This window comes from Brassica napus, chromosome A6 (genome assembly GCF_020379485.1).
Source record: "Brassica napus cultivar Da-Ae chromosome A6, Da-Ae, whole genome shotgun sequence".
NCBI classification, from domain to species: Eukaryota; Viridiplantae; Streptophyta; class Magnoliopsida; order Brassicales; family Brassicaceae; genus Brassica; species Brassica napus.
Window position 1 is genome coordinate 23,201,221 of NC_063439.1, and position 26,981 is coordinate 23,228,201.

The following is a 26,981-nucleotide window of genomic DNA, read 5'->3' on the forward strand; positions in this document are numbered from 1 at the left end:
GTCAGCATTGACTACGCGAATTTAAAAGTGCAACGATTCACGTGTTATCCGAGGATGTTTTATTTTACACGACAATATTTCTATTCAAACTTGTCGACACATGCATATAATATCTAGTGTATAACAGAGAGTTTGTACTTTAGTTTTAGTCGTTGAAAATAAAGATGCAAAATTGATTCTTGATATTTAATCTCGATTTAAAAAAGAAAACGTGAGTATTTTTTAATTTAATTAATAGACTTTTGTACTGTTATCAACGGACAACGAGTTTACTTTTTGGTTGGACAAAATTCTTTTCGAATATTTAATCGCCGAGATGAAGAATTAATTGCCAAAAAGAAATGACTAATAATAGAAAAAGCTGTTAAAAGAAAAAAATGACAAATTAAACAAGTAAAAAACAGAGCCGATAAATATCCAACAGCTTAACAAATGAATCGCAGTTCCATAATAACAGTCACCGCCAGAAACATAAGCAATCTTTCTTTTTCATTGAGAGATAGAGAGAGAGAGAGAGAGAGAGAGCGCGAGGGAGAGTTCTTGTTCTTTATTGTCTGAAAAAAGCTCACGACAGACCGGAAAGATTAGTCACGAAGACTTGTTGTCAAGAATAATTGTTCATTTCAGACAAGATCTGTAAGGACATTATCTCATAGTTTTTTGTTTTTCAATTTTTTTTTTTTTTTCAAAAAAGAAAATATTTTTTTGTTTGGTTCTCCCCTGTCGCGTTGTATCGAGTTTGATGAAAAATATGTTCCTCGTATCAACCAATAATATTTTCTAAATGTTATCGTCATCTGGATTCATGCTGTTCATTTCTTTTTAGATCCGAAATGTTCAGATTCCAGATTAATATCAAACCTTTGTTTCTTTATAACCATGAACAAATTAGGTTGGTAGGATGCTGGAAATTCAATCAGAGAGCTGAAAAATTGAAATAACAAAAAAAAAAACAGTTTGAAACCTTAACATTAATTAAATTAGGTTCTAATAATATGTTTTGCAAGTTGTTTAATCTATGATCTCGTCTATTTTTTTTTTGGTGATTTATGATACAGTAATAGACTAGTTGTTGGAAATGGGAAGAGAAGTTGTTGAGTCGGTGAACAAAGATGCATCCAATGGAAGGACTCACGTGGCTCCCAAGATAGCTGCAGAGGAGGATTACGAGGTTAAAGAATGCACTGAGGAGGCGTCTCTCTCCCAGAATCATCAATCTCCTCCTAGTGTAATCACTGAGGTATTGTATAGTAGTGTATAGAGGGACATTGGAATTGACTGAGATATGAAAAAAGTTTTTAACCTATTTTTTTCTAATATATCAGAATGATGTGAAGAAGCCGTTGGAGCCTGATAACAAGAACAGTTTGGATGAAGAAGATGAATCTTCTCTTGCTTCTTCGTATCCTTTTTTAGTATACTTACTTCACAAAAACACCGATAAATCTGCTTATTTGTGATAAATAGTATTTTAGTTTGTTGGTGATTCTTGACGATATTTTACTCCAGCGCTGCAACATCCTTGAGGAATGCTAAGTCTAGAGCAGTAACTCATGGAACTGCTCCACGGTTTAGGAGTGCTCAGCGCGCTGAAAAACGCAAGGAGGTATGTACTCATAATCAACAAAGACAATTAACAATCACTTATGTTCTGTTCACCGATTTTAACTGTCATTTTTGTGGGTTTAGTACTACCAAAAGCTTGAAGAGAAACACCAAGCACTAGAAGCTGAAAGAAACGAGCTCGAACAAAGGCAAAAGGTAAATCCCATTAAGTAACTAAATCAAGAAAATGTAAATGATTCTTATCTTTAGAACATCTAAATGGGGAACACATTTAATGTGCAGGAAGAACAAGAAGCAGCCATTAAACAGCTAAGAAAAAACCTCAAGTTTAAGGCTAATCCGGTGCCTAACTTCTATTACCAAGGACCTCCCGTGAAACCAGAGCTTAAGAAGGTATCAATTGTATCTAGATTATCTCACATATGTTACTTGTGTCACAAGAAAGCTTATCAAAATGTTCTTTGTTTCAACATAGTTTCCTTTGACGCGTCCAAAGTCCCCCAAACTCAATCTCTCTAGGAGAAAGAGTTGCGGAGATGCCATTAACTCTTCTGGTGAAGAGAATCCGAAGTCAGTCTCTACTCAGAACCGACACAGCGTCGGCAAAACAGAGTTGAAGCCTGTGAGTGTGAATGAAGATTCTTCCATGGAGGAAGCGGTTACCATAACCTAATTTGATTATACCGGAAAAAACCGAACCAAACCAAACTCTGATTTCTGGTTATCTACGGTATTTGTTCAGTTTCTCAACCGTTCTCCTCGAACGGTTATTGATTGTTTTTTCTGTTTCACGTTTGTCTCTACTTGATTTCTGTTTTAATGTTACGTAACGTTTAAACCTGACACTGTATATTTTTAAGTGTTTGAGTAATCTTAGAGCTAAAGACTGAATCGATTATGCTAAAACTCGAAGCTGGTTAATAATTTCATTGCTGATGATTAGTTTCAAGATTAATCTCCTCTTATCCCTAACTTATAAAAAAAATATTGAAGAAGCGTGAAGCTAATTCTAGAAGAGTTTACTACTAATTACATTCTCTAATGGACTTGGAAAAACAGAGAGGAACCGAATCATATCAGATACATTAGTTCAACATCTGATACAAAAAAAAACATTCTAGATTATGACATTTATAACAATATCTATATGTAGATAAGGCTGAAACCAAACTTGTGATGCACGATAACCTACGTTCAAGGTAGAATTTACACTTGCAGATCGCAGCTACTAGACCGGTTTAGCTAATCAGGTGTGAGCTGACTGGGAGGAGAGCATTCTCGCATGGTTATGCTCACCTTCATAAGTCACAATAAGCATCGAAGTTTCGTCTACACATCGTTCAACATGCTTCCTTGCTGGACAACCTCGCACGCTGCTGCATTTATAGTATCCCCTGTAACGAGAGAGCAATATTAAAAACTAGTGTTCTAAAAATCGGTCTAGGCAGCAAATCAGTCATAAGCTAAACAATTTTTCATAAATATTTTTCTCGAAAATCTTATATAGGGCCTATCTCGCCTAGTGATTTCTTGAACATTGAACGAGGCCATTGGCTAAGCATGTAACTATTTACTAACCTAGGATGAGGAGAACCCTTTATTGGCTTTTGTCCATACTTCCTCCATGAGTATTCATCTGGAGGTATATCAGCAATCTTGTTACTGATTGCAGGTACTTTGATGGATCTTTTTACTCTCAGCTTCCTGTAAAATAACCAAACATCTTATAACACAAACACTTTCTATCTCATAGAAGAAGACAAAACCAACACACACCTTTTCTTGGAACAATGACACTTGCTCTTATTTCCACATTTCAAACTACCAGAGCAGCTTGTCCTCCTTGAATGCTGCGACATATGATCAGACCCCTGAGGTAATCCTATCAAATGAAACGAGTTTCTATCGTAGTCCGTCACACTCCCATCCATACTGAGAGATGAAACAAACGATCTTGATCCATTGGAAACACTTGGGGAATAGCAACTACCACCACCACCAGACCCATCAAACTTTAGGTTTAAACCACTGTTACTCCTATAGTACACTCCTTGCTGGTGGTTACGGATAAACTGATATGGCTTTTGATCAACAGCTCGAAGAGACGGTGGCTTTAGCTCTAGAAACGACTTGTCAACACACATTTTCTGGTTAAGCATCATAGGTGGAGGGTGAACCGGTCTCTGTTCACCATAACTAGGAGCAGCAGGTGGTATAACCTGAAGAGGCTTTGGTGCTAGAACCGGAGTGCAACCAGTTATAGCATTATTACTGCATATAGGACTTTCCAAGAAGATGTATTGGGGCAACAAAGGAGATATAAACTTGTAGTAGTTGTTGTTGAGTTTCTTGATCTTTCTTTGACCTCCTAACCCTCTAGTCAAAAGAGAAGTGACTCTCTTGAACTTGATAACTGCTTCTCTTGTTTCAACCAGTAGGGATTTAGGATCACTGGTTTGTTGTGACAAGAGATTCAAGACTCCATGACAGCTTTCCACTGCTTCTTTGTTTGCAGCTTCAACTTCCTCCATTTTTTTCTTCCACACACACAAGCTTCAGAGCTATAAAATTCAATCAAATCAAATGTGTCAGAAGCTTCCAAAGATCTAGAACTCAAACCCTAAAAACTATTGTAAAAGGAAAAGCAAATCATCATGACTCATGAGCACAGCCAAAACATTGAAACCCTGAAATGGATTAAAGGGAGAGATCTTTCCCATACAGATTAAGAAGAAGGATGAGGAAGGAATCACCCAGAAGTTAAAGTGTTCTAAAAGCAAATATTTTTTTTTTCTTATCTAACTGTAAGAAGAAACAAATACAAGCTTAGGGACTTGCCTTCTACGTCTGAGAGGAAGAAGTTCTTTCACAAATATTCCCTTAGCCCCATTAAAATACAAATCTTTTCTTCTGCTTTGTCAATATGAATTAAAATATAAAAATGAAAAAAGAAAAGAATAGAGAAGAGACAGTGGAGTGGAGTTGGGTCTTTGAGAGTTGGTCGTCGCAGTCACAGGGGAAGGAAAGAAAAAAACAGAGTCCTCTCTAAAAGATTTTCTTGGTAGGTCCCAATACTGGACCTACTTTGCATCTACTCGTTTGTAGATACGTTTTTTCTTTTCCTAAATAAAGCTTAGATCAAAGTTCAAACATATATTTTTATAAACATTTTGTAGCATGATTTTTCATCTTTCATGTTTATATAAATGATAAAAATATTTAAAAATAATTAATGTATAGTGATAATCAATGTATTTTAATTATTAGTTTCTGCATAATGTATAAGAGATTTATGCCATTTTTATAGTCCTGGGTGGAAAGTATTCTAAAATTTTAATAAAATACAAATAGGAAACTGTCGTTAATTGGCCCCACGTTCCAGCTATGTATTCTTTAGAATCTCGGGCATGCAACTTGGACAAATGACCGCTAGTATTGCGACACCTGTCCATATGTTCCTGTCTTCATCGTAACACGTGTAACTGGAATGTTGACTGAACATGAACTGTTGTCTGTTTCTTGTCTTATCTTGAAAATGGAAACTTTCTTGCATAAATCTTGTAATTTATTTGATTTTTAGAGTAGGTTATTCAATTTAAAACAGTGTAGACTTAAAAGTGTTACATAAATAAAATATATAAATAAAAACAACACTAAAATAGCTAAAACTAAAACTGTAAATAAACCAAAAGAAAACTACAGGGACTAACACCAAATGCGTTGCTGACCATAGGAAATGCGAGACTGGAAATTAATCCCTCTAAGACCATGTCCATTACTAGTCTCTAGTTACAGTATCTAAAGAACTTTCGGTAGCAAAACGAAGAGCCAGTACAAAATCAGCGCAGGAAGTTAACCCATATCTTAACTTATTTTAGATTAAAAAAAATAATTAAGTTAATATTATCCAGCCAATTACTAAAAATTGGAAAAAAAACGCATATACATAAAATTAATTCTAGAATAAGAGCGCTAGATGGTAATGATGTGCAGACCACCACCGGATGTTTTTCCGCATTTATCGAACGAGACATGTCTCGTTCGATATACACAAAACATACGGTGAACACATTGTTGAGGCTATTTTTTGGTTCCAACACAAATTACAGATGATTGATTTGGTTCTTTATCGCCCATAAAAAAAGAGCAAAATTAAAATTAAAAAAAAAAACTGGACCCAAACCGAAACAAGAGTCACAGAGTTGACCTGGCAAAGATTCTCTTTGCTTCTCGTCAAGTAGCAATGAACTGATTGTTTCTTCACACGACATTATTGAAAATAAATTTTATTTTGTTCGTTAATACTCTGTAGTTTCGATTTTGTTCATCCGTTAGTAAATAAATATACTTACAACTACGATTTGAGATACTAGTTTTCGTAAACTATAAATATTTTAGAAATTCAACTTTTGTATTGTCCGAAGCAATATTTTATGTATTATAGTCGTTGTCTTTGTCGTCGTATGTTCGTCCTCTACTCGTTAGATCAAGTAGCCATGGCCGATTCGTTTTCGTCAATTTTCACACCTACAAAGCCACTATCATCATCACACTAGCTAGATTGGCCAACTCCACCTCCTTATTATTATTATTTTAGTACATAGAGCATCCAATAAGGATCTCGAAACCGTCGAAAACATTAGGAGCAAAAGCCAAAGAGCAAATCGATTATTTGGTTGACAATAATCTTTCTGACGCATGAAGCTTTTCCTTTACTCTTTTTAAATTTGGATATCGTATCAAGCCCACGATGCATATCTTATCGCCATTCCTTTCTTCGACTTTACTCCTATCCAATCATGCACATGTAACATATGTATCCGTCATCCATGTGCCACTTTAACAATCACATGTCCCGTATTGTTAAATCAACTGGATTTAGTTAGAAAAGAAAACTATAATAACCAAGCTAGGTTATCCGATTAGGACGACGTTTATATATGTATATCTGGGAAGATTCGATATACACTTCATAAAATCATTTAGGTACGATGTTAGTACTTAGTGATATATCATATATGTTACAACTTACATGTATGGAACTTTGTTAGATATATAAATAAAACGTTCTGTTAAAGTCTCTTTTTCGTTTAAATCTGAGCGTACTAAAAGTCTAAAATGATATATAGGATGATTGCAAAGCTAATAAATAATTGTCGACATAAAATATGATTTTACTACCATCGTCCACTTTGGTAGTGACCTTTGGTTCCACATCCACTATGAAATGTGAATATGATCCCCAAGACAAAATCATTGAGCCATTTTATAATATATACACACTACCAGTCTACCATATAAATATTGCAATCGTAGATAATGGTAAAATACCCAGTCTGCAAAAAAGTATGTCTAACTTTTCTGTTTTCTTGCAGAATTTTCAAAAGAATCAGTTATATAATCAATTTAAACTAAACCACGCCTGTTATTGTGATTATGATTTGACTTCGGTGCCATATGACAAATGACAAATTCCTAAGCCACTACAAATTGCTTTTGAAATATTTTAATTCTATAATGAACCAAAAGTTTGTTTATTATATTGCTTACAGCTTTAGAGGTTGATACATAAGTAAGTTTTGAGTATTTTGTTTGGGCTTCATAGCGCAAGCTGATGAAGTACAATCCAAAGGGGAAGTCGTCTTGATTCCACTTGAGTTTTCGCAGCATTGATTTAGTTGTTAACAAAGAGATATCATAGTAAGGCTCATTCATCCAAAAACGACGTCTACAAATAAATTAGTAACCAAAACCTCAATGCCTATTTCCGACTCTTTAATGAGTGAACGATACTTTCCATAAATTTTGCTTTAGGCTACTTCGGTTTAGCTTCTAAACTTAATTGTGAAAGTTTAACATTATTATAAAGTAAAGTAACATATTTTTTTGAAAAATTAATAGATCTATTTTACCAAAAAAAATTAATAGATCTAAGTCTGAAAATCCGCATATATCTTAGAGCATCTTTAACGCTGCCTTTTAATGAGGCTTTTTATTAAAAAAAAATAAAAAATGAAAAAAAAGCGAAGACGCGCCTCTTGTGGAAGGCCGGGAAGGGGCGCCTCTTGCTTGCCAGGTGTCACTGAATTAGAGGGTGAAGCATTGGTTACGCGTTAAACGCAAAAAATCTCTCTCTCTCTCTCTCAATTTGTCTCTCGGTGGGTCTTCTCCTCGAAGCTTTCCCTCAGTGCCTCACCTCAAATCCAAAGGTAAAACGGTTCTTCTATTCTTTGTTAGCTATGTATGTCATTGATTATTATATATGATGTTCTGATCGCAATTTCAATATGATGTGTTCGTAAGTTTGTTTATGTTCGGTAAGTTCTGTCTCGTGAAACAGAAAGTAATGCACTGATATTTACATGTGTGTTTGTGGTAGAAGACGAAGAAAAGATCAGCAGAGGAGTACATTTGGTGGAACAATACATGTAATAGTCTTCTTCTTTTGTATTGATTGAAAGGTTTATTGTTGAGTTGGGTAGTAGTTATGTCTGAATTAATTTTTTTTCCTGTCTTGGTGTTGTCAGATTGAAGGATCAAGCTTCAGCGAGCAAAGGGTGATTGAGCAAACGTTCAACGAGCAAAGGTTAGTGTTACTCTGTCTTTCTGGTTTGATTAAGGATTTGGTTTCAATTGAATCGTACTGTAATTTGAACTCTTTAAAAACATTAAGTTTAATAAAGTTTTTTTTAAGAACCCTAAATTAAGAACTTCCCATTGGAGCTAAATATATTGGTCTCTCTTAAGTATCATTAATTACTAAAAAAACATTAAGAGCTCAAATTTGCCTCTTAGGGTTGATGATGCTCTTAATAAGACGAAATTCAAACCACTATTAAATTAATTCATTTTAGAAGAATAAATCATTATCAACCATGATTAATCAGGAGTTTTTAGAGTAGGGTTCTTAGCGGAAATTAAGAAACTATTTCTTAACTTTTAACTAAAAAAGCTAAGAACCTGTTCTTAAAGTCTTTATTTAAAAACCGGTTAAAAGTTAAGAGACAGTTTTTTAACTTTCACTAAGAACCCCATTCTAAGAACCCCGGTTAATCATGCTCTTAGAATTTTAATTACTAGACCACTTTTTCGTTGTTTTTAATAGTTAGAAAACTTTAACTCAGGTACCAATTAATAGCCATGTTCTTTTAATGGTCGCTGCAGCCAGCTGTAGCATCAACAAAAATCACTATGACAAAGGCAAACTGAACGGATCTTGAAAACTAAATCTGACGCCAACAAGTTGACGGAGACACAATTAGCGGAAGTCGCTAATGCAGCTACCTTTTTCAGAGTCAGATTTATTATTTATTTTTGCCGCAGCGACTGGGAAAACAAATCGGTTTTGTCCCGCCAGCACTGTATTTTTTTTTGTCATTGATGATTCAGAAATGTTGCATCCAAAGGGATGTGATAATAAGCAAAATAAAAAACCAAAAACAAAGTGGAAGCCAGTAGGCCCCAAAAAGTAAACCCAAACTGTTGGGAAAATAAGAAATCATAGAGCAGGTTTCCAAACTCAGAACCGAGCCTTATCCTGCTAATATTAATCAGCAACAGAGTAACCTTAAGTTGCCTCCTGCAACAGAACAGCAGACAGCCAATGAGGCCCACCAAAAGCAACATATGATTGCAGACGTTGGTCCTTTGTGACACTATCCGCTATTGTAGAGGCTGCAATGTTACATGTTTCAGGAACTAGAAACAAACCGCTCTTACCCAGTGAGTAAACGTTATTTATTAGCCAGCAGTGTATTTACCATGGAAATATGTGTAATTTTTGAACGCTAGTGCTGGTGCTGGTTGCAGCGTTTGCAAAAAGAACAGGGCTAATATCTTGCTAACATGTAACAACAGCAATAGATATAGTTTTACAAGTGTTTTGACTTGGGTTTAACTCATAAAGCACGGGTAAATTAAAAAGAAAGAAGATCTAGGTTATGTTCGCTTAACATATTACATAAAGAAAATAATAAAAAGAACCGATTGATCCACATTTTCCTCTTAATTTCCATAAACAAAACAAAAATAATGGATGTCTTTTTTAGTTCGGTTTTCAAATTACCTCATCGCCCTTTAGGGTTTACAATTTGAGAAAATATCCCACTGCTTTCCTCGGAAGACAAGTCACTCACGTCATGTTCTCCGGCGCCGCCGACGTTAACCGCCATACCACCACCTTCTCCAGCTAAATCCTCGGACTCACCTCCACGGCTAGGCGTTGGTTGTCGCGACCCATCAGCAGTTTCTTGTAACTGAAGCGCAAACTCAAGATTCCACAAAACATCTCCCATCGTCGGCCGATCTAAACCACTATCCGAAAGACACTTCTCCGCCGTGTCCGCAAACTTCTTCAAACATTCAGGATTAATCTTCCCTTTCAGATTAGGATCAATGATATCCTCTAACGTCCCTTTCTTTTTACAGTTCGTCGCCCAGTCACCAAGACTCACTTGCTCCTTAGGCAAGCTAGGGTTTAAAGCCGGTCTAGCACATAAGATCTCAAACAAAACAACTCCAAAAGAGTACACGTCTGACTTCTCGGTTAACTGCTGTCTCCTAAAGTACTCTGGATCTAAGTAACCGAAGCTTCCTTTGACTACGGTCGTGACATGACCTTGGTTCATGTTCGGTCCGGTTTTGGATAAACCAAAGTCGGAGACCTTCGCAACCCAATTCTCATCGAGTAAGATGTTCGTTGTCTTCACGTCACGGTGTATGATCGTATACTTTGCACCTGTGTCAGGGCCAGCTCAACATGTTAGTGGACCCTGGGAAAAACAATTTTTGGCCCTTAAAAATTATATTATATTACACTTTTCCTAAAATTTTACTTTATGAAATTTTATATATTATAATAAAAAAAAAAAAAACGGCTCTTTTGTTTCGTTAAACAATTTTTTTATATAAAATATATATATATATATATATATATATTAAAATCAGAGTCTTAATTAATATAACATGGGGACAATGGGATTGGAACAGGTTGGTCGTACCTATTGTTCCCCTATTAGAGATTTAGAGGCAGCACTGACCTGTGTGAAGGTAATGCAACCCTCTTGCAGATCCAATAGCGAGCTCTAGACGTCGTTTCCAAGTTAACTGAGGTCTCTTCGTGTTGTAAAGATGCTCCCTAAGTGTTCCGAGTGACATGTAATCGTATATCAAACACATCTCTCCTCCATCGTCGCAGTAACCTATCAAGGAGACCAAGTGTTTGTGTCTTAACCTCGAGAGAAGTTCTATCTCTGTCTCGAACTCGTTGAGACCTTGTTCTGAGTTAGGGTTTGATTTCTTGATGGCCACTTTTGTGGTTCCGTCTATAACTCCTTTGTAAACTTTACCAAACCCTCCAACTCCTATCACGTTAGACTCATCGAAGTTTTGAGTTCCGTGTTTGATCTCAGACAACGTGAATCTTCGACATAGACCAGCTGCAAGGTTAGATAAGTGGCTTCCCGTGTTGCTCTTACCGGATATAGTAGATTTTGTTGCGGACGTGTGTGAGTTTCCGTATATAGGAAGCCAACTCGACGTGTAAGAGTCGCTTCCTTGGAACTTACGTTTCCTTTGATACATTGTGAAACACAACGCACATAGTAAAATCGCTGCTACTCCACCAGCTGAACCGATGATAAAAGCTGTGATTCTTTTGTCTCTTCGAAACTCTCTTTTACCATCTTGGTTAGCTTGCATAGGAGATGGTTTAGGGTTTGGACCCGCTAGGTTTTTCATCGTGTCCATCTTGAAAATCTCTAACCCGTTGAGCTGTGAGTCGAGATACTCTGGTTGAGCAAATTTAGAAGGAGTCATCTGAAGTGAAACATCTTCGCCTCCTGCTCCTCCGTTGCTAGCATCAACGTACATCGCGTAGTCCTTGTAGGTTGGGACACCTTTCCCTCCTGACCACGCGATTATATCCGCAGCGTTGGTGTCCCCTTGTGCGGTTCTGTTGTTGATGTATATGTTGAAAGCTTTTTGATTAACTTTAGATTGCTGGAACTCACAGAAGTGGAGTCTCATGATGTAGGTGAAGTTAGTATCAACTTGAAACATCCATGTGAGATTAGAATTAACGTTGAGGTCTCCGTTTGGTCCTTGTGATCTAGCTGTTTTGTAGACATCAGGTGGTGCGGTCGAGACCGGCATTTTCTGGTAATCAATCCTGAAGTTGTTGCTTGCTTGAAGGGTAACACCAAGACCTGCGCTGGGACGAAACTAATATTACATATGTTGTGGTTTTAGGCCTAAGAGTATTACGGGCTTCGACCCCGAACCTCCTGGTATTCAAAAAAAGAAAAAAAACACCAGACCTGCGCTGAATATGTAAGGCGCATCGTTGTACCAAGTTCTAGTTAACCCGCCAGAGTCTTGGCTTCCGGGAATGTCCTGACCGCCAACGTTAAGCCTAAACATGGTCTGAAGATTCGCGGACTTAGCATCTGCTGTTTGGTCTGTGAACCCAACGAGAACAGCTGTATCAAACAGCTCCGGCATCTCAACGACTTCAATACCGTTTATGAAAGCAAACGCTTTAGGATGTTTATCTGAAGGAGTAAACGTGATGGTCAAGGCATCTTTTAGGGTTGGTGCAAGAGAATATTCTCTAACGAGGTAAGCTTGTGTTAAGGCTTGACATGTGATAGCTGCACTAAAGTTGCTTAGAAGGGTGATATCATTAGCTGCTACAGAGAAGTAAGAGTCATCAATGTTGAGTCCTGTGTATTCTGATGGGTAGAAATGCAACCGGAGCAAATGTCTTTTGTCTCCTTTAACCGGGATCTCATAAGTCGCGGGAGCTGTGAAGATTCTTGCTGTCATATAAGGAATTGTTGAGAGAAGAGATGGATCTTGATACGTAGCTGTTGCATGATCCGTGTTTGGTGTTTTCAAGAACTTGGTGTCGGGTTCCCATTTCTTCTTGTCTGGATCAGAAGATGGTTCTGATGCCCCGCATGCCAACGCGAGATCTTGGCCGTTAGATTGAGAGATAGAAACTAGAATAACAGAGAAGAAACAGAGGAGGGAACACAGGGTCCTCGTTTTCTCGTTCATGGCTGAAACATTAGATAAATTACGTGTTTTAAATCCTCAGGAACATAAAAGGTTAATTTTCTTAGTGGGATTGTTATTACCTCAAGAAACCAGGAGAGAAAACTTGGAGGCTTGTTTCTTCTCCTCTCTCCAAACCTAACAATGTATGATCAAAGCCATGGAAACAGGAGCAGAAACCTCAACAAGACAAAAACAAACAGTTCGTTTTCCTTGGTCATTGGATTTTTCTCATTTTTTTTGGTGTTGTGTCTGAAACAGAAACAGAAAGTAGTTAGAGAATCCATGGTGGAGAGGATTAATAGTAGAAAACTATTTTAAGCAAATTTGGTTAGAGCTTTGAAGAGAGAAAAATATACTTTTGAGTTATTAATTCTTACACTAATGAAATAAAATTCATGACTTAAAACTATATTGACTTGATTCTTAAAATAGGAAAAAATAACAGGTTTGATCAATGTACATTCTTGTAGAGTAGGATAATTATGAAACACGTTTTCTTTTTTGGGAGTCAAGAATCTAAACAAAGAAAGATCCCTAAATAAATGAGGATGAGTCTTTTGTATATCAAATTTAAACAATGGAGGAAAATAGCTTTTGACTCCATTGCATAAATCAATGGTGAAAACTACTTTCTCAAATCCTCCATTAAAGGCTCTTTGAGTCTCTTTTTGTGAGAGTTTATGTGGTCGGGTTTGGCAAAATTTTCAGGTAGAAAAAGAGTATACAGAAGATTTTCTGATCAACCCGACCCGTAGAAGCTTCTTTGTTGGCCGTGTTAGTTGGTTTTCACATGCGGCCAGCAGATGAAGAACATACATCTAGACTCATAAGCAAAATCCAAAGCTATATTCTCCTAAAGAAAACAGGTAGTAAAATAAGCCCTAGCTTGTACCAGAAGGTATCTTTTCCAATTCTAAGAACAAATCACCTGCCTTGCATTACAAGTAATCTTTTTAAAAGATATAAAAATGGTGAGGAGAAGAGAAGGCCTTACCTTACCAATCTCGTCTTCATCACCATCACTTCCTGAGACACAAGTGGCACCATTAGCCTCGCAGAAACCGAAACAGCGGTTATCAAAGCAACTATCAATGCGTGAGACACCGCGAGATGTTGCTTGGGAGAAAAGACGACGTCAGATGTTAAAGATTCAGGAAAAGAAGCAGAAAGGCCTCTCTGACAGCGATTGTGATCCTACTGATCTAACCGATGAAGACTTAAGGGAGCTCAAAGGGTCCATCGAGTTAGGGTTTGGATTCAAGGAAGAAGCAGGACTGAAGTTGTGCAACACATTACCAGCATTAGATCTTTACTTTGCTGTGCATAGGCAGCTTTCGCCTCTCCCTTCACCTAGTAGCAGCCGTAGCAGCAACGGAGGGGATGGCTCTTTACCTTCTACCTCTGCTTCCTCAAGCAGCATTCCTTGTAGCCCAAGAACCGACTCGGATTCATTAAAGATTTTATGTCCAGGTAAAAACAAATACTTCCTTTCATCTTCTAATAAATGCTGATTTTCTATGGTCAGTATTTACATGCATAGACTAATTGTTAAGTTTCCTAGACTTATAACTTAAAACCAATTGAGGATAAGTGGATTGAGCTAAGGTTTTTGTATATTAATCATGTCCCATCGAAACTCTTGGAGCTTATATTCTCACACTAATCATTGTGGATTGAGTTGTGCAGGGGACAGTCCTCAACAAGTAAAACAAAGATTAAGGCATTGGGCACAAGCTGTTGCATGTTCTGTGATGCAGTCTCACTAATGAGTGAATACGTTGTGACTCTTAAGTTTCAACTTGAAACACTTGTGTTTTTTTACTATTGCTGGTGAGATAGGACAGAGAAAGAATCCTACCAAGTAGGATCTCTCTGAAGGAGGAAAATAACAAAAAAAAAGGAAAGTTTTGGGAGAAAAAAAAAGATAGAGAAAGAGATCATCATGGCTCTCTCTCTACATAGTTTTGCAAAAGTAACAAGATGAAGAGAGGACGGCCTTTCTTATTCGTGTACTGTATGCATATAGACTTTTAATGTATGGTCGTGGACTTGATGATGGTTACGATGAAAAATACTTTGAAGTATGTTTTTCATAAGAGCCTTGTATCATGCAAATGCACGGATCTATTATATGATTGGTTTCAGAAGAATTTTTGACCGTATTTTACTTGTGTATTAATCATTTACTTGATTTAAAAATAGAGAGAAATAAGTAACAATAAGTTTCATATTTTTTGCACTTAAGATTCAAACTCCCAATCAACCTAAAAATCCATTTCAGCATCAACACAAAAGCTCCAGTATTACAGACACACCAAGTCACCAATCACAAGAGCTTGCGGAAGCTACGATAACACAATGAATCATATTTAGTCTGAGAGAATATAAATGACTCGCTATTCACTTGAGGTTTCTGGGTGACGGCTCACTAACTCTGCCTGGGGTGGGGGTGGACCTACCCCCCAGCCTAAAGTGGCTAGGTGGGGAAGTAAAATCAATCCTTGTTCATACATGGGCTTTTCAGGTACAAAATTACTAGTTGTGTCTCCATTAAACTCAACGATCGTAACTATCTTCTATACGACGAATACATAGGATCAAAATCTTCTTGAATCGTTGAGAACTCTGGAGTTCTAGCCGTAACGAGAAAATAAAGGGTTTCAAACCTCTCTTTTATAAAAATATCCATATCAATAATCTCCATACAACTCTAGGCATAGACGACTATTTATATGAAAACTAAATAACCTTAAAACTATTAAAAATCCTTAAGATAATTATAACTAATTAAGATAAACACTAAAATAAATAATAATCTAGATAATTAAGATATTTAGATATATCCAAATATCTCTCTCCATCAATTTCTCTCACCTTTCGTCAGGCCAGAAACATGAAGAAATGAAATGGACCTTCTCAACATCCGGCTAGCTTGGTTTCGTAAAACTAACCAATCGGTCACTAGTAATCAGTAATCACTAATCACTAATCAGGGTCCATGCGTCTCAATTCTCAAACATGGACTTGAAGCTTTCTAAGTATAGATCATAGTTTTACCAAGACGAAGACCTAATTCTCATAGTTCGATATAGGACCCCGTCACTGACTCGGTGTTAAGACCAAAGACTGCTTATTGCATACGTTGTGAGTAGAGTTCATGAGCTACACATCCACACAAAAAGATATGTTAAACCTCCCTGAAACAACAAATCAACATCTAAAAACATATTTCCACTGGTATAAATAAATTAGAATGAGATTACAAACAATACGGTCCAGGTCAGCTGCAAGACCGTGGACCATCTCGCCACCGTGTGGTGCGAGTGGGCTGAGATGGAGCTGAGGCACAAGAATTTGAAAGGAGCGTTGGAGCTGATGAGGCGCGCCACGGCTGTGCCGACGGTTGAAGTGAGAAGGAGAGGCGCTGCTGCCGATGGGAACGAGCTAGTGCAGATGAAGCTGCACAGATCCTTGAGGCTCTGGTCGTTTTACGTTGACTTGGAGGAAAGCATGGGGACGCTGGAGTCCACGAGAGCTGTGTATGCATGCCACGCCTCAGATCATACTCAACTACGCTTTCCTTCTCGAGGAGAATAAGTTCTTTGAAGATGCGTTCAAGGGAGATATACGAGCAAGCTATAGAGTCTGGTCTCCCTCACAAGGACGTGAAGCTCATGTGCATAAAGTTCGCAGAGCTGGAGAGAAGCTTGGGAGAGATCGACCGTTCTCGCGCGGTCTACAAGTACGCCTCTCAGTACGCTGATCCAAGATCCGACCCGGAGTTTTGGAACAAGTGGCAGGAGTTCGAGGTGCAGCATGGGAACGAGGACACGTACATAGAGATGCTGCGGGTGAAGCGAAGCGTTTCCGCGAGTTACAGCCAGACTCATTTCGTTCTGCCGGAGAACAAGATGGTGGACGTGGAGGAGGCGAAGGCGGGTTTGCTGGATGATGAGATGGCGGCGCTGGAGAGGCGGCTGATGGCGTCTCCGGTGTCTACCACGGTTAGGTCGAGAGATGGTGGGAGGAGAGATGGGTTTGTGAGCGCGGGGGTCATCTCACAGTCTGGTGAGAATGAGGGGAAGCCAGTGACTGCTAAGAAGATATTGAGCTTCCGGAAAAGAGTGATGATGAGTCTGATGGGGAAGATAAAGTAGAGATTGCTCAGAAGGAAGTTCCTGCTGCTGTGTTTGGAGGACTTGCAAGAAAGAGAGAGGAGGAAGAAGCTGAGGAAGGTGGTGAGAAGACTCTGGGTGCGTTAGAGAGGATAAAGAGACAGAAACTTGCACAGTAATTAAAATCATGTAGACAAATTAACTCTTGTAATATCCAGAAGAGGATCTTGTGTCATGAGAAATTTTGTAATTTTGTTTTCGTCTCTCAGATCCACCTAAGGTTGTTCAATATGGTAAAACCGAACCGTACCGAACCGAACCGAACCGAAATAGACAATATGGTTTGGTTTTGGTATATACCTTATAAACCGAATGGATATAATTTTATAAAAACCGTAAGATTTGGATATGGTTTGATATATAACCGATTAAACCGAATAAACCGAACAAAACCGATTAAAAGTAAAAACATGTAAATATGTATCTATTTTCTAACAATACATGAAAATCTATTTGTTACATAAGTTAAATTTGTGTTAATAACTATTACCATAACTTTATAGTAATAAAGAACTTGTAAAACACTTAAACTATAATTAAATAATAATACATCGCAATTTAGACATTTTATTTTCTAAGTTTTTTTTTGATCTTTTTATTTTATTTTAGTCTTCACTAAATTAATACGAAGGTTATAAATTTGATGGATAATAATTAATGGAAAATTTTCACAACTTTTTTCTTATCTATAAACAAACAAAGTTCTGTATTCAATTGAAAAAGCATGACTTTAATGAATACTAAATATGAAAAAGTGGAAATACTTTTCTTTTCATGTTTCTGTTTTGTTTCATATTTTTATTTTTAAAATTTAAAGCTTTGATTTTAGTTATAGATTTGATTATTTTATTTGTTGGTAGAAGCATTTTTACTTTTTGATCATTTATTTGAACATGTAATACATTTTTAATAAATGACTGTGTTGACAATATTACTCTAAAATTCATATAATATGATCTCAAACTAAATAATTATATTTTTTGGTATAAAACCGAATAAACCGAAAACCGACGGTATATAAACCGAACCGAAGTAAATATGGATTTAGAATGGTAGTTATATTTTACTAACCGAAATACCGAAAACCGAAAAAACCGAACCTAAACCGAACCGATATCCGGATTGAACACCCCTAGATCCACCCATTGAGTAACAACATTTTATGCAGCCTGTCTTTAGGTTCATCTGATGTTAAAAACTGAAAGTTTTGCAAGGTTTGCTATATTCTTAAGAAGAAATAGCTAATATAGATTCAAACACCATGGAGCCATATTTCATAGGAAGACAAGTCTGCTTCCATCAACAAAGAGTATTTGATCTAAACTCATTTAACTACAGGAAAAGCAAAAAAAAAAGTCTCATCATTCTTCATACATTATTGTCCTTTGAGCTTGACGAAACCTCAGTTTTTTCCTCTTCCTTGTTGCTCATTGCTACTGGAGACGACGAGCCAGCAGCAGAATCTTCTGGTTCCGTCTTAAGCTCAGACTCAAACTCTTTTGCAGCCTGCATGCATCATTACAATACCCCCACAAGCCTTTCATCAGTGTAAATATTAAAGACGAGAAGATCTAAAAGGAACACAAAACATACAAGTAGTAGCCCTTTTGATCAGTTTTCTAGAAAGAGATTAACCTACATAACAAGATGATCTATACAGCAGAGTTATCAATGAGCTTATTGTTTCATGGTTAACTGTTTTACAAGCAAATGTAAAGTTATATTCTTGATATGTGACTCTATACATCAAAGTTATACACACACTCAATTTCAAATCTTTCTGAGTCTTCGTCTTATCAATCCTAACAAATTCAGACAGAAACCATACCAACTACTAAGCACTTGAACCATAAAATTCCCAAAACACATTTCTTCTTAAAGACCTTTTTAACATCAAATTCCAACTAAAATCAACAAGCTTTACACATCAATTGGCACATGTGATGATGTGGAAGACACAGACCAAAACTATAGCATCTATAGTTTGAAAGATATCAAAGTATATGAGTTTGTAATAATCGGACAGCAAACCTGTTGAAAGCTCTTGACGGTCTTGCCAATACTCTTGCCAATCTCAGGAAGCTTCTTAGGCCCGAAAAGCAAAGCGGCGACGCCAGCAATCACAGCAAGCTCAGGGACACCGAGACCAAACAGGGCATTACAAGTGAGCGACTTTCTCCTCTGCTCCGGTCGAATCGCCACCAAAGAACGAGTCTTTGGTCGTCGGGTGGTCGCTATGAAACAGTTGGAGAATAAGGAAGAGCGAGATGAAGAGAGAGGCAGAGTAACTGGTGGCGGAGAAGATAGAGTCGCAACCGATGTCGCCATTACTTACTGCTCTTCTAATCTTTTCTTCTTCTTCTGGTCCTAACGTTATCTCTGTTTTTTTTTTATTCTTTTATCCAATTAAAATATAATAAAATTCTTAGCTAATATTTTCTTATTAGTGAATAACGAAAAGATAATATTTTATGCATATAAAATATAATAAATATCTATAATCAAACTTATTATTTATTTAATATACATATTTCAATAACTATCGACCAATAATATTTAATCGATCTGATATTTTCGATTAATTTATCATAAAATATATAAGTTAATAAAAGTGTTTTAAAATTTTACAAAATTTATCTTTGTAAAACAAAACAAATAAAAAAAATGTAATTCTAATTGCAGATAAAAACATTTTAACTCTACTAATTCACTACCAAGAAATGGTCTTTTCTATTGTCTCTACATTACCAATGAAGCTTTGAGTTTGATAACTTTGTAGTAGTAGTTACAAGATACAAACTGTAGATGTTGAAAAAGAGACATTGAAACACACATTTAAGAGAGACCTAATCAGAGATAAACAACTAGGTCAGACAATTCTTTACACAACACATATAACACTTTTGTCTCAATGCCTCTCTCTATTCGTGATAATGTTATACAAACCGAGTCTCTTCATCATCTTCTTCACAAACCTACTTATCCCCAACGCTGCGAATACGTTTCTGCAGATGCTCCAAGCTAGCAACTCTCCTCATCGACTCTGTTCTGTTCATTTTGCAACCGATCAAGGCCTTGCTTTTGTTGCTGCTTGAGCTGATCTCCGGTGTAGTCACTTGGGAGCTTGTGTCTAGAGAGTTCGATGTCTCTGAAGGATTAGAGACGCTTGAAACCTGAGGCATAGTGTGGAACATTGGGTTGAACCCTGTGATTCTCTTCACTGTCTCCTCAGCCATTTTCACCTGATAAAAAAGGTTTCAACAGAGTCTTGTTAAATGAGTTTTGTTAACTTTTTAATCCGAGAGGAGAGGGAAATGAATTTTTTAACTTACTTTAGCTCGTAGTGTCTCTAGATTGGCTTTCAAAACTCTGTTTTCTACAGATGCGTCATTGAAAGTCTGAGTTACGTCAGTGAGACCTTTCATGAGGTTTGAGTTCTCTACACGCAGCTGTGAAACCTACCAGAGAGATGGAGATTGTTAATAATAAGTGAGCTGAGAAAGAAAACAAATGTGGGGGGAGATTAAACATACTTGTGTCTCTAGCTCACTAAGGTGTGCTTGCTTTCTTCTTCTGGATCGTCTAGCTGATTCCCTGTTAGAGAGCATCCTGTAATTACAACAGGTAAACAAAATAAATGTTCAAGAAAGATATTTTGTCTTGTGAGAGAGATTGTAAATCCAAGAAAGGATGTTTTTACCTTTTGACACGCTTAACATTGGTAGGATGCATATTAGTTTCACCATCAGCTTCTTCGTCATCACCAGAGAACTCAGATCCACTTGTTATGGTACTGCTCATCACTGGTGTAGCTGCAAATGAAAATCAATACAGATTGGTTCAGTTAGCTTGAGTTTTATTTATATGCAATAACTAAGGAACACAGCAATGAGCAACACACAATAAGTGTCAATATACTATCAAGAACATCTTAAAGGGCTCAGCGTAGATAAGAGCAGTGTTTGAGCAATTAAAGAAACCTTTAGTAGAAGAAGCTAAGGAGCCTTGGTCTGATGCACTAGATGTATAAGCAGCCCCACCATTCTCAGATCTACCAGAGGTATCCTGACGTTTGATGAAAGCTCCCTATCAAATTTTCAAATATTAACACAACAACAAATCAATAATTATAATTAAGTCTTTGGGAAGCAAATAGCTTTCTTCTTCCAACTAAAAACCAATTTCCAAAGAACATATAAAGTTCACAAACTCAAATCATATTATATAATATAGATCTATACATCCCAATACTCATCAAGAACATAACCAGCTCAGTTCTTGAATAAGTAAGTTTTTTTTTTCAAAACAATTTTAGAAACTTTCAACCTTTAAAGCCAAAGGCATGTAGGCTGTTCGACTCAGCTACTACACAACATTAACCTCACATAAGAAAAGGTTTGGTTTTTCCTTTAAAAACTTTGAAAAACTGTTGTCGGTTAATGAAAGCATGAGCAGAGAGAGATTAGTGTTTTACCCTTTTCATGGCGACAGCAGCACAAGCTAGATTGAGTTTACTCTTCAGAATCTCTCTGTATTCGTGAGAATCTACCGGAGAAGACGGTCCAGAGACGGAAACGCCATCTTCTCCGGCGGAGGATTCTTGAATGAAGCGATGGAATGCCCACTCGGAGTCACTGCGGTTCATTCCAGACGTTCCATCAGATTCTTTGGCCGGCTCCGACCAAAGATGGTTATTACAGGAGGTTTCTTCGACAGAGAAAACTTTTTCCATTTTTTTTTGTTAATTTTTGTTGTAAAATTTTCTTTGCTTCGACTTCTCCCTACAACGTTTTCTTCTTATCCGATTGGGCAGCCTTTGCGTTTTAATAATACTTTTTTTTTGTTAAGATATTAAATTATCAGATTTACACCTTAAGGCCCCCGACAAGATTAGCGTATTCTTATTCACACCAAAAACTTCTGATTTATACTATTTTATCCAAAACTTTGTGTATTTTACTTTGTTATTTTGCCCAAAATTATACAGGATTTCCCTAAATAAGTTTATCGTAAATGTATGTTCTCCTTCAGTGCTTCACGTCCAATTATATTTTACAAATGTTTATAATAAAAAGACATTATTGGGTTATGTTTCTATTATAAAATAATAATAAATATAATCTGTAAATATATAAGACTAAGAGGGCCTTTGATGTAATATTGTTCTTTCTATCACAAGCCTACACGTAATAATATTATTTTGCCTTATTGGAATTGATATTGTTTTCCAACGCTTTTGGGGTCAAATCCAAGTCAGACTGACGTGTTATTAAGGGTATTTTAGTCAATCGGCGTCGTAAGAAGATTTAAAATTGTATTAAGTCGTCGTTGTTGGTTTTGAAACTTATACTTCAATACGTGGATCCATTTAATATTCCCAGTTGCATTCTATAAGGAGAGATCCGAGAGAGAGACACATGAGATATTGTTTTTTTAGTAACTGAAGTTAGATTTAGAGAAATGTACTGAACTTTAACGTTTTTTTGGATAAGAATCTATCAAAACTCAAGTTGCACTTTCGTGGGTCCATTTAATTTTTGCATATTATATGGTTCACTTGCACTAAATCTCTCGTCGAGAGAGAATAGATCTAGTGGGAGATAAGAAAATGACACTTTCAATATTTGGTTCTTCAATAACCCAATATATTTCAAGAACGTGAGCAAACACTTTCTATTAGAAACAAATAAATGCTGGAAAAGTGAAACTTCATCAAGATGCACCTCTTAAGCCAGGTGGTCTTTTTCTCTGTAAGAGACTACGTATTTAACTATTTCACTAACAACTATAAAAGAATGTAGACTACGTCTAGCTCTAGTTTTTACTCGTTTATCGATCTTTCAGTTGCGGAAGGGTTGTATAGGCCTGACGTGAAAGGTGATGGCCCATCTTTGGGAGCAACAATGCTCAACGGCCCCCGCAGTGTTCACTCCTTTAGAACCACATTAAAAAAAAATTTGTTTGTTTTTCCACGAGCAATAATATTTTTGAATGTCATTTGCTCCACGTTTTTCTTGGTCCACAATGTTTGGTCTATTCATATAAAATCGAGTATTGTTATTCATATTTTGTGTGGTTATGGTTTATCTTAATTATAGTCACTTTCTCTACATTGATTTGCTAAGACGTGCATGCTAAATCTCGACCTAATATACATCTTCCGTTGAAAGTAAGCAGAGACAATTCTTAAAACTTCACAAACTCATGTAGAAGCCTCTGTGTTTGTTGCACTGGCTAAGAATGAAACTGCTACTAATTATAATAGTCGCATTAGTATAGACTTCATACATAGTTAGTTAATTATAAGAGATATGTTAAGAATATTGCGGATCATATCTACTGTAAATTATTCAAACTTGACTATAATATGAAGATCGTGTCGATTACAGTTGATCTCCTCAATCTTACAATACGAATATTGCTCCCAACATGTACTCTGATGCCATCTTATTAGAATCCAGCCTGGGAAAAAGAAGGTTCTTAAAGAGTTTTCACAAAGAGTTATTGGGCTTGTAAGGACTTTTGTAGCCCAATAACGCAGGCCCGTAACGCACGCCTTTACTATATCAAAGCAAAGAGTCCTCTGAACTATTTCATGCTAGTTTGGAACAAATTTTCCATCTAAGATGATATCAGTAGAAAGCACGATGCTGATGGTGATGAAGAACTTGGACAAGCACATAACCATTTTCCATAACAGTTGATATGTTCTCTGGATCAAGGCTTCGTCCACACTCTCTTTCACTTGTAGAGTATCCAAAGAAACACATACTCAGAAGCTTTCAACCGTATCTTTCTATCGATTTATGTTCTCAGGTTCTGCCAGACGAGAAGACACTCAAGTCATTCGTAGAGAAAATGGTTTTGGAGGAATCAAACCGTAAAGACAACCAAGGACGTGCAGATCTTATAAATACTCTAATAATAAAGAAGGGAAAATAGTTGGGATTGCCTCTGGTATCTTCATCAGTGTCTATTCTCTATGAGGCCATATTTTCTCAGTTGAGTAGCAGAGAGAAAGAAACCTCAGAAGATGGACTTATGGATGTTCTAAAGGATATACTCAGGAAATTTGAGGAATTTCTCTTGAATCCGCACATGTATATTCTGCTACCAATCTCTAGGAGCTGGCTCTCAATCTCATTAACTAGAAAGAGAGAGGAAAGATTCATATAATGTTTTTGAGTTATATTATTGTTGTATATCCTAGTACCTTAGTAGCACTCTTGATTGATATTGACTATAAATGATAAATGAGGCAGTAATGTGTTGGTAACTTTTGATGTATATATGAAGTGATGTCATAAAGCAGACAGAGCATACAAGAAAAGCTAGTTTTTGAAAATGAGAGTACCATCATGTGACTTTTATTATTCTTGATCAGTGTGGATGGATATTTAAATGTCTAACAATCTGCATTTACCCTACTATTTTATTGATCCGATAGCTAGCGAACAAGATCCAAGAGGAGATATGATTGTTTTGGCCGAGGAATGGATGGCAGAAAAAGCATGGGAAGTGATCTCTAAACCCCTAGAGATGTGTGAAAGACATAATATAAGATAATGATAAGATGAAAGATAAATATCACAAAGACTTGCCAACTTGACTGTTGGTACCACCACAGCATCACCAAGTTGACAATGATGGTGAACATGTTGTGAAAGGACCACAAGAAAATGACTTCTTCAACTAAAAAAATAATAATAAAAGAAGTTTGCTACAGAGAAAGAAAGATGAGCAGAAGAGGAAGAAGAGAAGGAGACTCAAAATCCAAAAACACTTATTATTGGCTTTTTTTCTTTTTAAAGGAAAGCTTTCCTAAGACCTTATATCTAAAACATAATTTCCTGACCTTAATTATTAAATAAGACCAAGCTTGATAGTAGTGAAACCCATCCATTTACTCTTTTCCATCAGCAGCTCTGAGTGAGCCAAGCTGAACCGGTGCTTGAGTCCCAACCACCTTAGATGAACCATAAAGCGTCACATCACTGCCTTTAGCCTTCTCTTTCTCAATCTGTTCCTTTATCCAGAAGTAGGTTATTCTAAGCCCCTCCTGTTTTAACCACACACAATCATTCCTTAAACTCTCACTTCAAGATTCAAATTTCTCATCGCTGCTTAAGAATAATAGTGTTTTTAGTACCTTCAATCTCATAGTTGGAGCCCAACCAAGCTTCTCTTTGATCAGATTGTTGTCTGAGTTACGGCCACGAACACCTTCAGGGCCTGGAATGTGGTGAATTGGAAGCTTCTTTTCCTCAAAGCTGAGAACCATCTCAGCCATCTCATTCATGCTCACCATCTCATCGCTTCCAATGTTCACCGGCTCACGGAAGTCTGACTTAGTCAACCTAAACAAAAACAATTTCAGAACAAAAAAACTAACACATGTTTCTAAACATATCATTAATGATTTGGAGCTAATTAATGCCTTCACCTGAGTACACCTTCAACACACTCATCAATGAAGGTAAATGAACGGGTCTGAAGCCCGTCTCCCCACATCTCAAACCTATCTGTGGAGGTCAGAGCCTTCCTGCAGAAAGCAGCTGGAGCCTTCTCTCTTCCACCTACAAAGTCACATCAAAATATTAAACAACAATGGTAAAAGCAAACAATACTTCAAAGTCAACTGTTTGTTTGTCTGCTACTTACCTTTCCATGTTCCAAAGGGACCATAGATGTTATGGAACCTTCCAATGCGGCACTCAATGCCAAAATCTTTGTTGTAATGCTTGCAGAGCTCCTCCGTTGCAAGTTTCTCCAGACCATAAGCATCTTGAGGCTATAATAACATTATAACATGGCTTAAAAAAGAGACTTTGATCTTTAGGAGCAACATATGAATGATATAATCATCATCAAGGTGAGACAAACCTCAGCAGGCCAAGCATCTGACTCCTTGAGGCTCACATTGGTAGTTTCCAGCTGCTTGAACTCCGGATAGATACATGCACTTGAAGCATAGAAGAACCTGAAACACACACCCACAACAAAAAGTTTCAATCTTTTCAACTCTGTTTAATCTCCAAAACACACAAGAAAAAGCAACTCTGACCTCTTGATCCCATTGATCCTAGCAGCCTCAATCATGTTGAAGCTAATCATGGTGTTGTTATACATAATCACCGAGTGGTTGGACTGGATGAAACCCATCCCACCCATATCAGCAGCCAAGTTAAAAACATGATCAACTTTATCGGTGACCTTGAGGCAATTCTCCATGACCCTGAGGTCAACAAGGTGGAACTCGTCGCAGAACATGTCTTCAGTCATGTGCTCATTCTTCTTCCAGTCAGAAGCAATGACGTAGTGGCCCTCGTGCTTCAGACGGCGAGCAATGTGGGAAGCGATGAAACCTCCAGCGCCGGTGATGGAGATCCTCAGCTTCTCGGAAGGCCAGTAGAGCTCTCTCTCAAGCTCCTTGTACGTGTAGGCACCGTAGTCAGTACTTCCATTGGTAGCTGCAGCCATTCTACAAACACACACACAAATCTAAATCAGAAACATAAAAAAGAGTGAGACTTTGTAGTCTCAGGTATTATCCAGCAACTTGGGAACAAGTCAGATCTCATGCAAATAGGTATAAAGATATGATTTTTATCTGATAAAATTCTATAAAAATCTGATTTTTACAAAACTCTGAAACAAAAGGATGTGACAAATCTCAGATTCGTACTCTAAGTTTTGTAATGAACCCAGAACACACAATTGTTACAGAATCCTAAATCTGAACGTGAGTGGTATTAGGAACCGTAGATTTGAGGAAAGTTCAGATCTTTACCTGAGAGACCTTAGAGAATGTGAAGAGATAATGCAGAGAGAGAGGGGTGAAGGATTTGAGCGGAGGAGGGAGAGCAATCGTATATATACAAGCTTTCACAAGAAGACGAGGAGGCTTGGACACAGCAACACCGCTCGTTTTATTAGTTTTTTTTGTGTTTTTTCTTCTTCGAAGACCAGTATACCCTTCAAAATCGATACTTATCAATTTCCTTGTGTTATATAAATTGATTTTTTTTTTGCTTACGTATATTAAAGATATTTCACATTTTGATAAAATGATTTTGGTGACTAACATTAGTATAGTCTTTAAGATGCTTGCTTTCGTTATTGTCATTGGTTCATTTTATTTTGTCCATAAAGAATAATCACTAAATCTTGGAATTGAATGTT

At 37.0% G+C, this 26,981-nt stretch overlaps 7 protein-coding genes and 1 pseudogene across 11 annotated transcripts; 3 read left to right on the plus strand and 5 right to left on the minus strand.

The window, feature by feature from the left end:
- The first annotated feature begins 437 nt into the window (after positions 1–437).
- LOC106352202 (protein WAVE-DAMPENED 2) lies at positions 438–2,472 on the plus strand. 2 transcript variants are annotated; one of them, XM_013791874.3, is made up of 7 exons: positions 438–636; positions 1,065–1,240; positions 1,326–1,402; positions 1,510–1,606; positions 1,690–1,761; positions 1,849–1,959; positions 2,042–2,472. In XM_013791874.3, the coding sequence occupies exons 2-7, from the start codon at positions 1,079–1,081 to the stop codon at positions 2,237–2,239; spliced, it is 717 nt and encodes a 238-aa protein (XP_013647328.2). In that variant the 5' UTR covers positions 438–636; positions 1,065–1,078; the 3' UTR covers positions 2,240–2,472. The 2 variants fall into 2 exon arrangements, with proteins under 2 accessions (XP_013647328.2, XP_013647327.2); XM_013791873.3 differs by having other exon boundaries at positions 439–636; positions 1,059–1,240.
- A 148-nt stretch (positions 2,473–2,620) lies between these two features.
- LOC106348780 (probable WRKY transcription factor 74) lies at positions 2,621–4,592 on the minus strand. 3 transcript variants are annotated; one of them, XM_013788588.3, is made up of 4 exons: positions 4,405–4,592; positions 3,343–4,127; positions 3,145–3,270; positions 2,621–2,960 (listed from the first exon to the last, which is right to left on the minus strand). In XM_013788588.3, the coding sequence occupies exons 2-4, from the start codon at positions 4,095–4,097 to the stop codon at positions 2,813–2,815; spliced, it is 1,029 nt and encodes a 342-aa protein (XP_013644042.2). In that variant the 5' UTR covers positions 4,098–4,127; positions 4,405–4,592; the 3' UTR covers positions 2,621–2,812.
- A 4,117-nt stretch (positions 4,593–8,709) lies between these two features.
- LOC106352203 (receptor-like protein kinase ANXUR2) lies at positions 8,710–12,887 on the minus strand. Its single transcript, XM_013791875.3, has 4 exons — positions 12,705–12,887; positions 11,883–12,626; positions 10,605–11,771; positions 8,710–10,303 (listed from the first exon to the last, which is right to left on the minus strand). The coding sequence occupies exons 2-4, from the start codon at positions 12,622–12,624 to the stop codon at positions 9,633–9,635; spliced, it is 2,580 nt and encodes an 859-aa protein (XP_013647329.2). The 5' UTR covers positions 12,625–12,626; positions 12,705–12,887; the 3' UTR covers positions 8,710–9,632.
- A 341-nt stretch (positions 12,888–13,228) lies between these two features.
- BNAA06G29240D lies at positions 13,229–14,774 on the plus strand. Its single transcript, XM_013791876.3, has 2 exons — positions 13,229–14,094; positions 14,311–14,774. Exons 1-2 carry the CDS (start codon positions 13,593–13,595, stop codon positions 14,388–14,390), a joined length of 582 nt encoding a protein of 193 aa, XP_013647330.1. The 5' UTR covers positions 13,229–13,592; the 3' UTR covers positions 14,391–14,774.
- Positions 14,658–16,918, plus strand: LOC125610023 (annotated as a pseudogene).
- A 1,086-nt stretch (positions 16,919–18,004) lies between these two features.
- On the minus strand, positions 18,005–19,263 carry LOC106348781 (sec-independent protein translocase protein TATA, chloroplastic). The gene is made up of 2 exons (XM_048735222.1): positions 18,831–19,263; positions 18,005–18,305 (listed from the first exon to the last, which is right to left on the minus strand). The coding sequence occupies exons 1-2, from the start codon at positions 19,125–19,127 to the stop codon at positions 18,168–18,170; spliced, it is 435 nt and encodes a 144-aa protein (XP_048591179.1). The 5' UTR covers positions 19,128–19,263; the 3' UTR covers positions 18,005–18,167.
- Positions 19,264–19,543: 280 nt separating this feature from the next.
- LOC106348782 (basic leucine zipper 63) lies at positions 19,544–21,605 on the minus strand. Its single transcript, XM_013788591.3, has 6 exons — positions 21,274–21,605; positions 20,780–20,885; positions 20,500–20,611; positions 20,333–20,408; positions 20,132–20,257; positions 19,544–20,041 (listed from the first exon to the last, which is right to left on the minus strand). The coding sequence occupies exons 1-6, from the start codon at positions 21,529–21,531 to the stop codon at positions 19,775–19,777; spliced, it is 945 nt and encodes a 314-aa protein (XP_013644045.2). The 5' UTR covers positions 21,532–21,605; the 3' UTR covers positions 19,544–19,774.
- A 2,461-nt stretch (positions 21,606–24,066) lies between these two features.
- On the minus strand, positions 24,067–26,816 carry LOC106348783 (GDP-mannose 3,5-epimerase). Of its 2 annotated transcripts, XM_048735221.1 has the most exons (8): positions 26,590–26,816; positions 25,864–26,280; positions 25,683–25,779; positions 25,461–25,590; positions 25,243–25,375; positions 24,949–25,156; positions 24,655–24,858; positions 24,067–24,332 (listed from the first exon to the last, which is right to left on the minus strand). In XM_048735221.1, exons 2-7 carry the CDS (start codon positions 26,277–26,279, stop codon positions 24,703–24,705), a joined length of 1,140 nt encoding a protein of 379 aa, XP_048591178.1. In that variant the 5' UTR covers position 26,280; positions 26,590–26,816; the 3' UTR covers positions 24,067–24,332; positions 24,655–24,702. The 2 variants fall into 2 exon arrangements, with proteins under 2 accessions (XP_048591178.1, XP_013644046.1); XM_013788592.2 differs by lacking the exon at positions 24,067–24,332 and having other exon boundaries at positions 24,340–24,858.
- Between the last annotated feature and the right edge of the window lie 165 nt (positions 26,817–26,981).

Bases quoted from the DNA above. Each gene is read 5' to 3' on its own strand.
- LOC106348783 (XM_048735221.1), bottom strand. From the start codon at position 26,279: ATGGCTGCAGCTACCAATGGAAGTACTGACTACGGTGCCTACACGTAC. The intron at 25,157-25,242 runs GTGAAGGCATTA...GTTTTTGTTTAG, and splicing joins TGTGTTGAAGGTGTACTCAG to GTTGACTAAGTCAGACTTCC. The intron at 24,859-24,948 runs GTACTAAAAACA...TGGTTAAAACAG, and splicing joins CTCCAACTATGAGATTGAAG to GAGGGGCTTAGAATAACCTA.
- LOC106348782 (XM_013788591.3), bottom strand. From the start codon at position 21,531: ATGGAAAAAGTTTTCTCTGTCGAAGAAACCTCCTGTAATAACCATCTT. The intron at 20,886-21,273 runs GTAAAACACTAA...AAAATTTGATAG, and splicing joins CTGCTGTCGCCATGAAAAGG to GGAGCTTTCATCAAACGTCA. The intron at 20,042-20,131 runs GTAAGTTAAAAA...CTTTTTTATCAG, and splicing joins TAGAGACACTACGAGCTAAA to GTGAAAATGGCTGAGGAGAC.
- LOC106348781 (XM_048735222.1), bottom strand. From the start codon at position 19,127: ATGGCGACATCGGTTGCGACTCTATCTTCTCCGCCACCAGTTACTCTG. The intron at 18,306-18,830 runs GTTTGCTGTCCG...TGATGCATGCAG, and splicing joins CCGTCAAGAGCTTTCAACAG to GCTGCAAAAGAGTTTGAGTC.
- LOC106348780 (XM_013788588.3), bottom strand. From the start codon at position 4,097: ATGGAGGAAGTTGAAGCTGCAAACAAAGAAGCAGTGGAAAGCTGTCAT. The intron at 3,271-3,342 runs GTGTGTGTTGGT...GTTATTTTACAG, and splicing joins TGTCATTGTTCCAAGAAAAG to GAAGCTGAGAGTAAAAAGAT. The intron at 2,961-3,144 runs GTTAGTAAATAG...CTCTCGTTACAG, and splicing joins AAGGGTTCTCCTCATCCTAG to GGGATACTATAAATGCAGCA.
- LOC106352203 (XM_013791875.3), bottom strand. From the start codon at position 12,624: ATGAACGAGAAAACGAGGACCCTGTGTTCCCTCCTCTGTTTCTTCTCT. The intron at 11,772-11,882 runs GTCTGGTGTTTT...GTCCCAGCGCAG, and splicing joins GCCTTACATATTCAGCGCAG to GTCTTGGTGTTACCCTTCAA. The intron at 10,304-10,604 runs GTCAGTGCTGCC...GCCCTGACACAG, and splicing joins GTTGCATTACCTTCACACAG to GTGCAAAGTATACGATCATA.
- LOC106352202 (XM_013791874.3), top strand. From the start codon at position 1,079: ATGGGAAGAGAAGTTGTTGAGTCGGTGAACAAAGATGCATCCAATGGA. The intron at 1,403-1,509 runs GTATCCTTTTTT...ATTTTACTCCAG, and splicing joins GAATCTTCTCTTGCTTCTTC to CGCTGCAACATCCTTGAGGA. The intron at 1,960-2,041 runs GTATCAATTGTA...GTTTCAACATAG, and splicing joins TGAAACCAGAGCTTAAGAAG to TTTCCTTTGACGCGTCCAAA.
- BNAA06G29240D (XM_013791876.3), top strand. From the start codon at position 13,593: ATGGTGAGGAGAAGAGAAGGCCTTACCTTACCAATCTCGTCTTCATCA. The intron at 14,095-14,310 runs GTAAAAACAAAT...TGAGTTGTGCAG, and splicing joins ATTAAAGATTTTATGTCCAG to GGGACAGTCCTCAACAAGTA.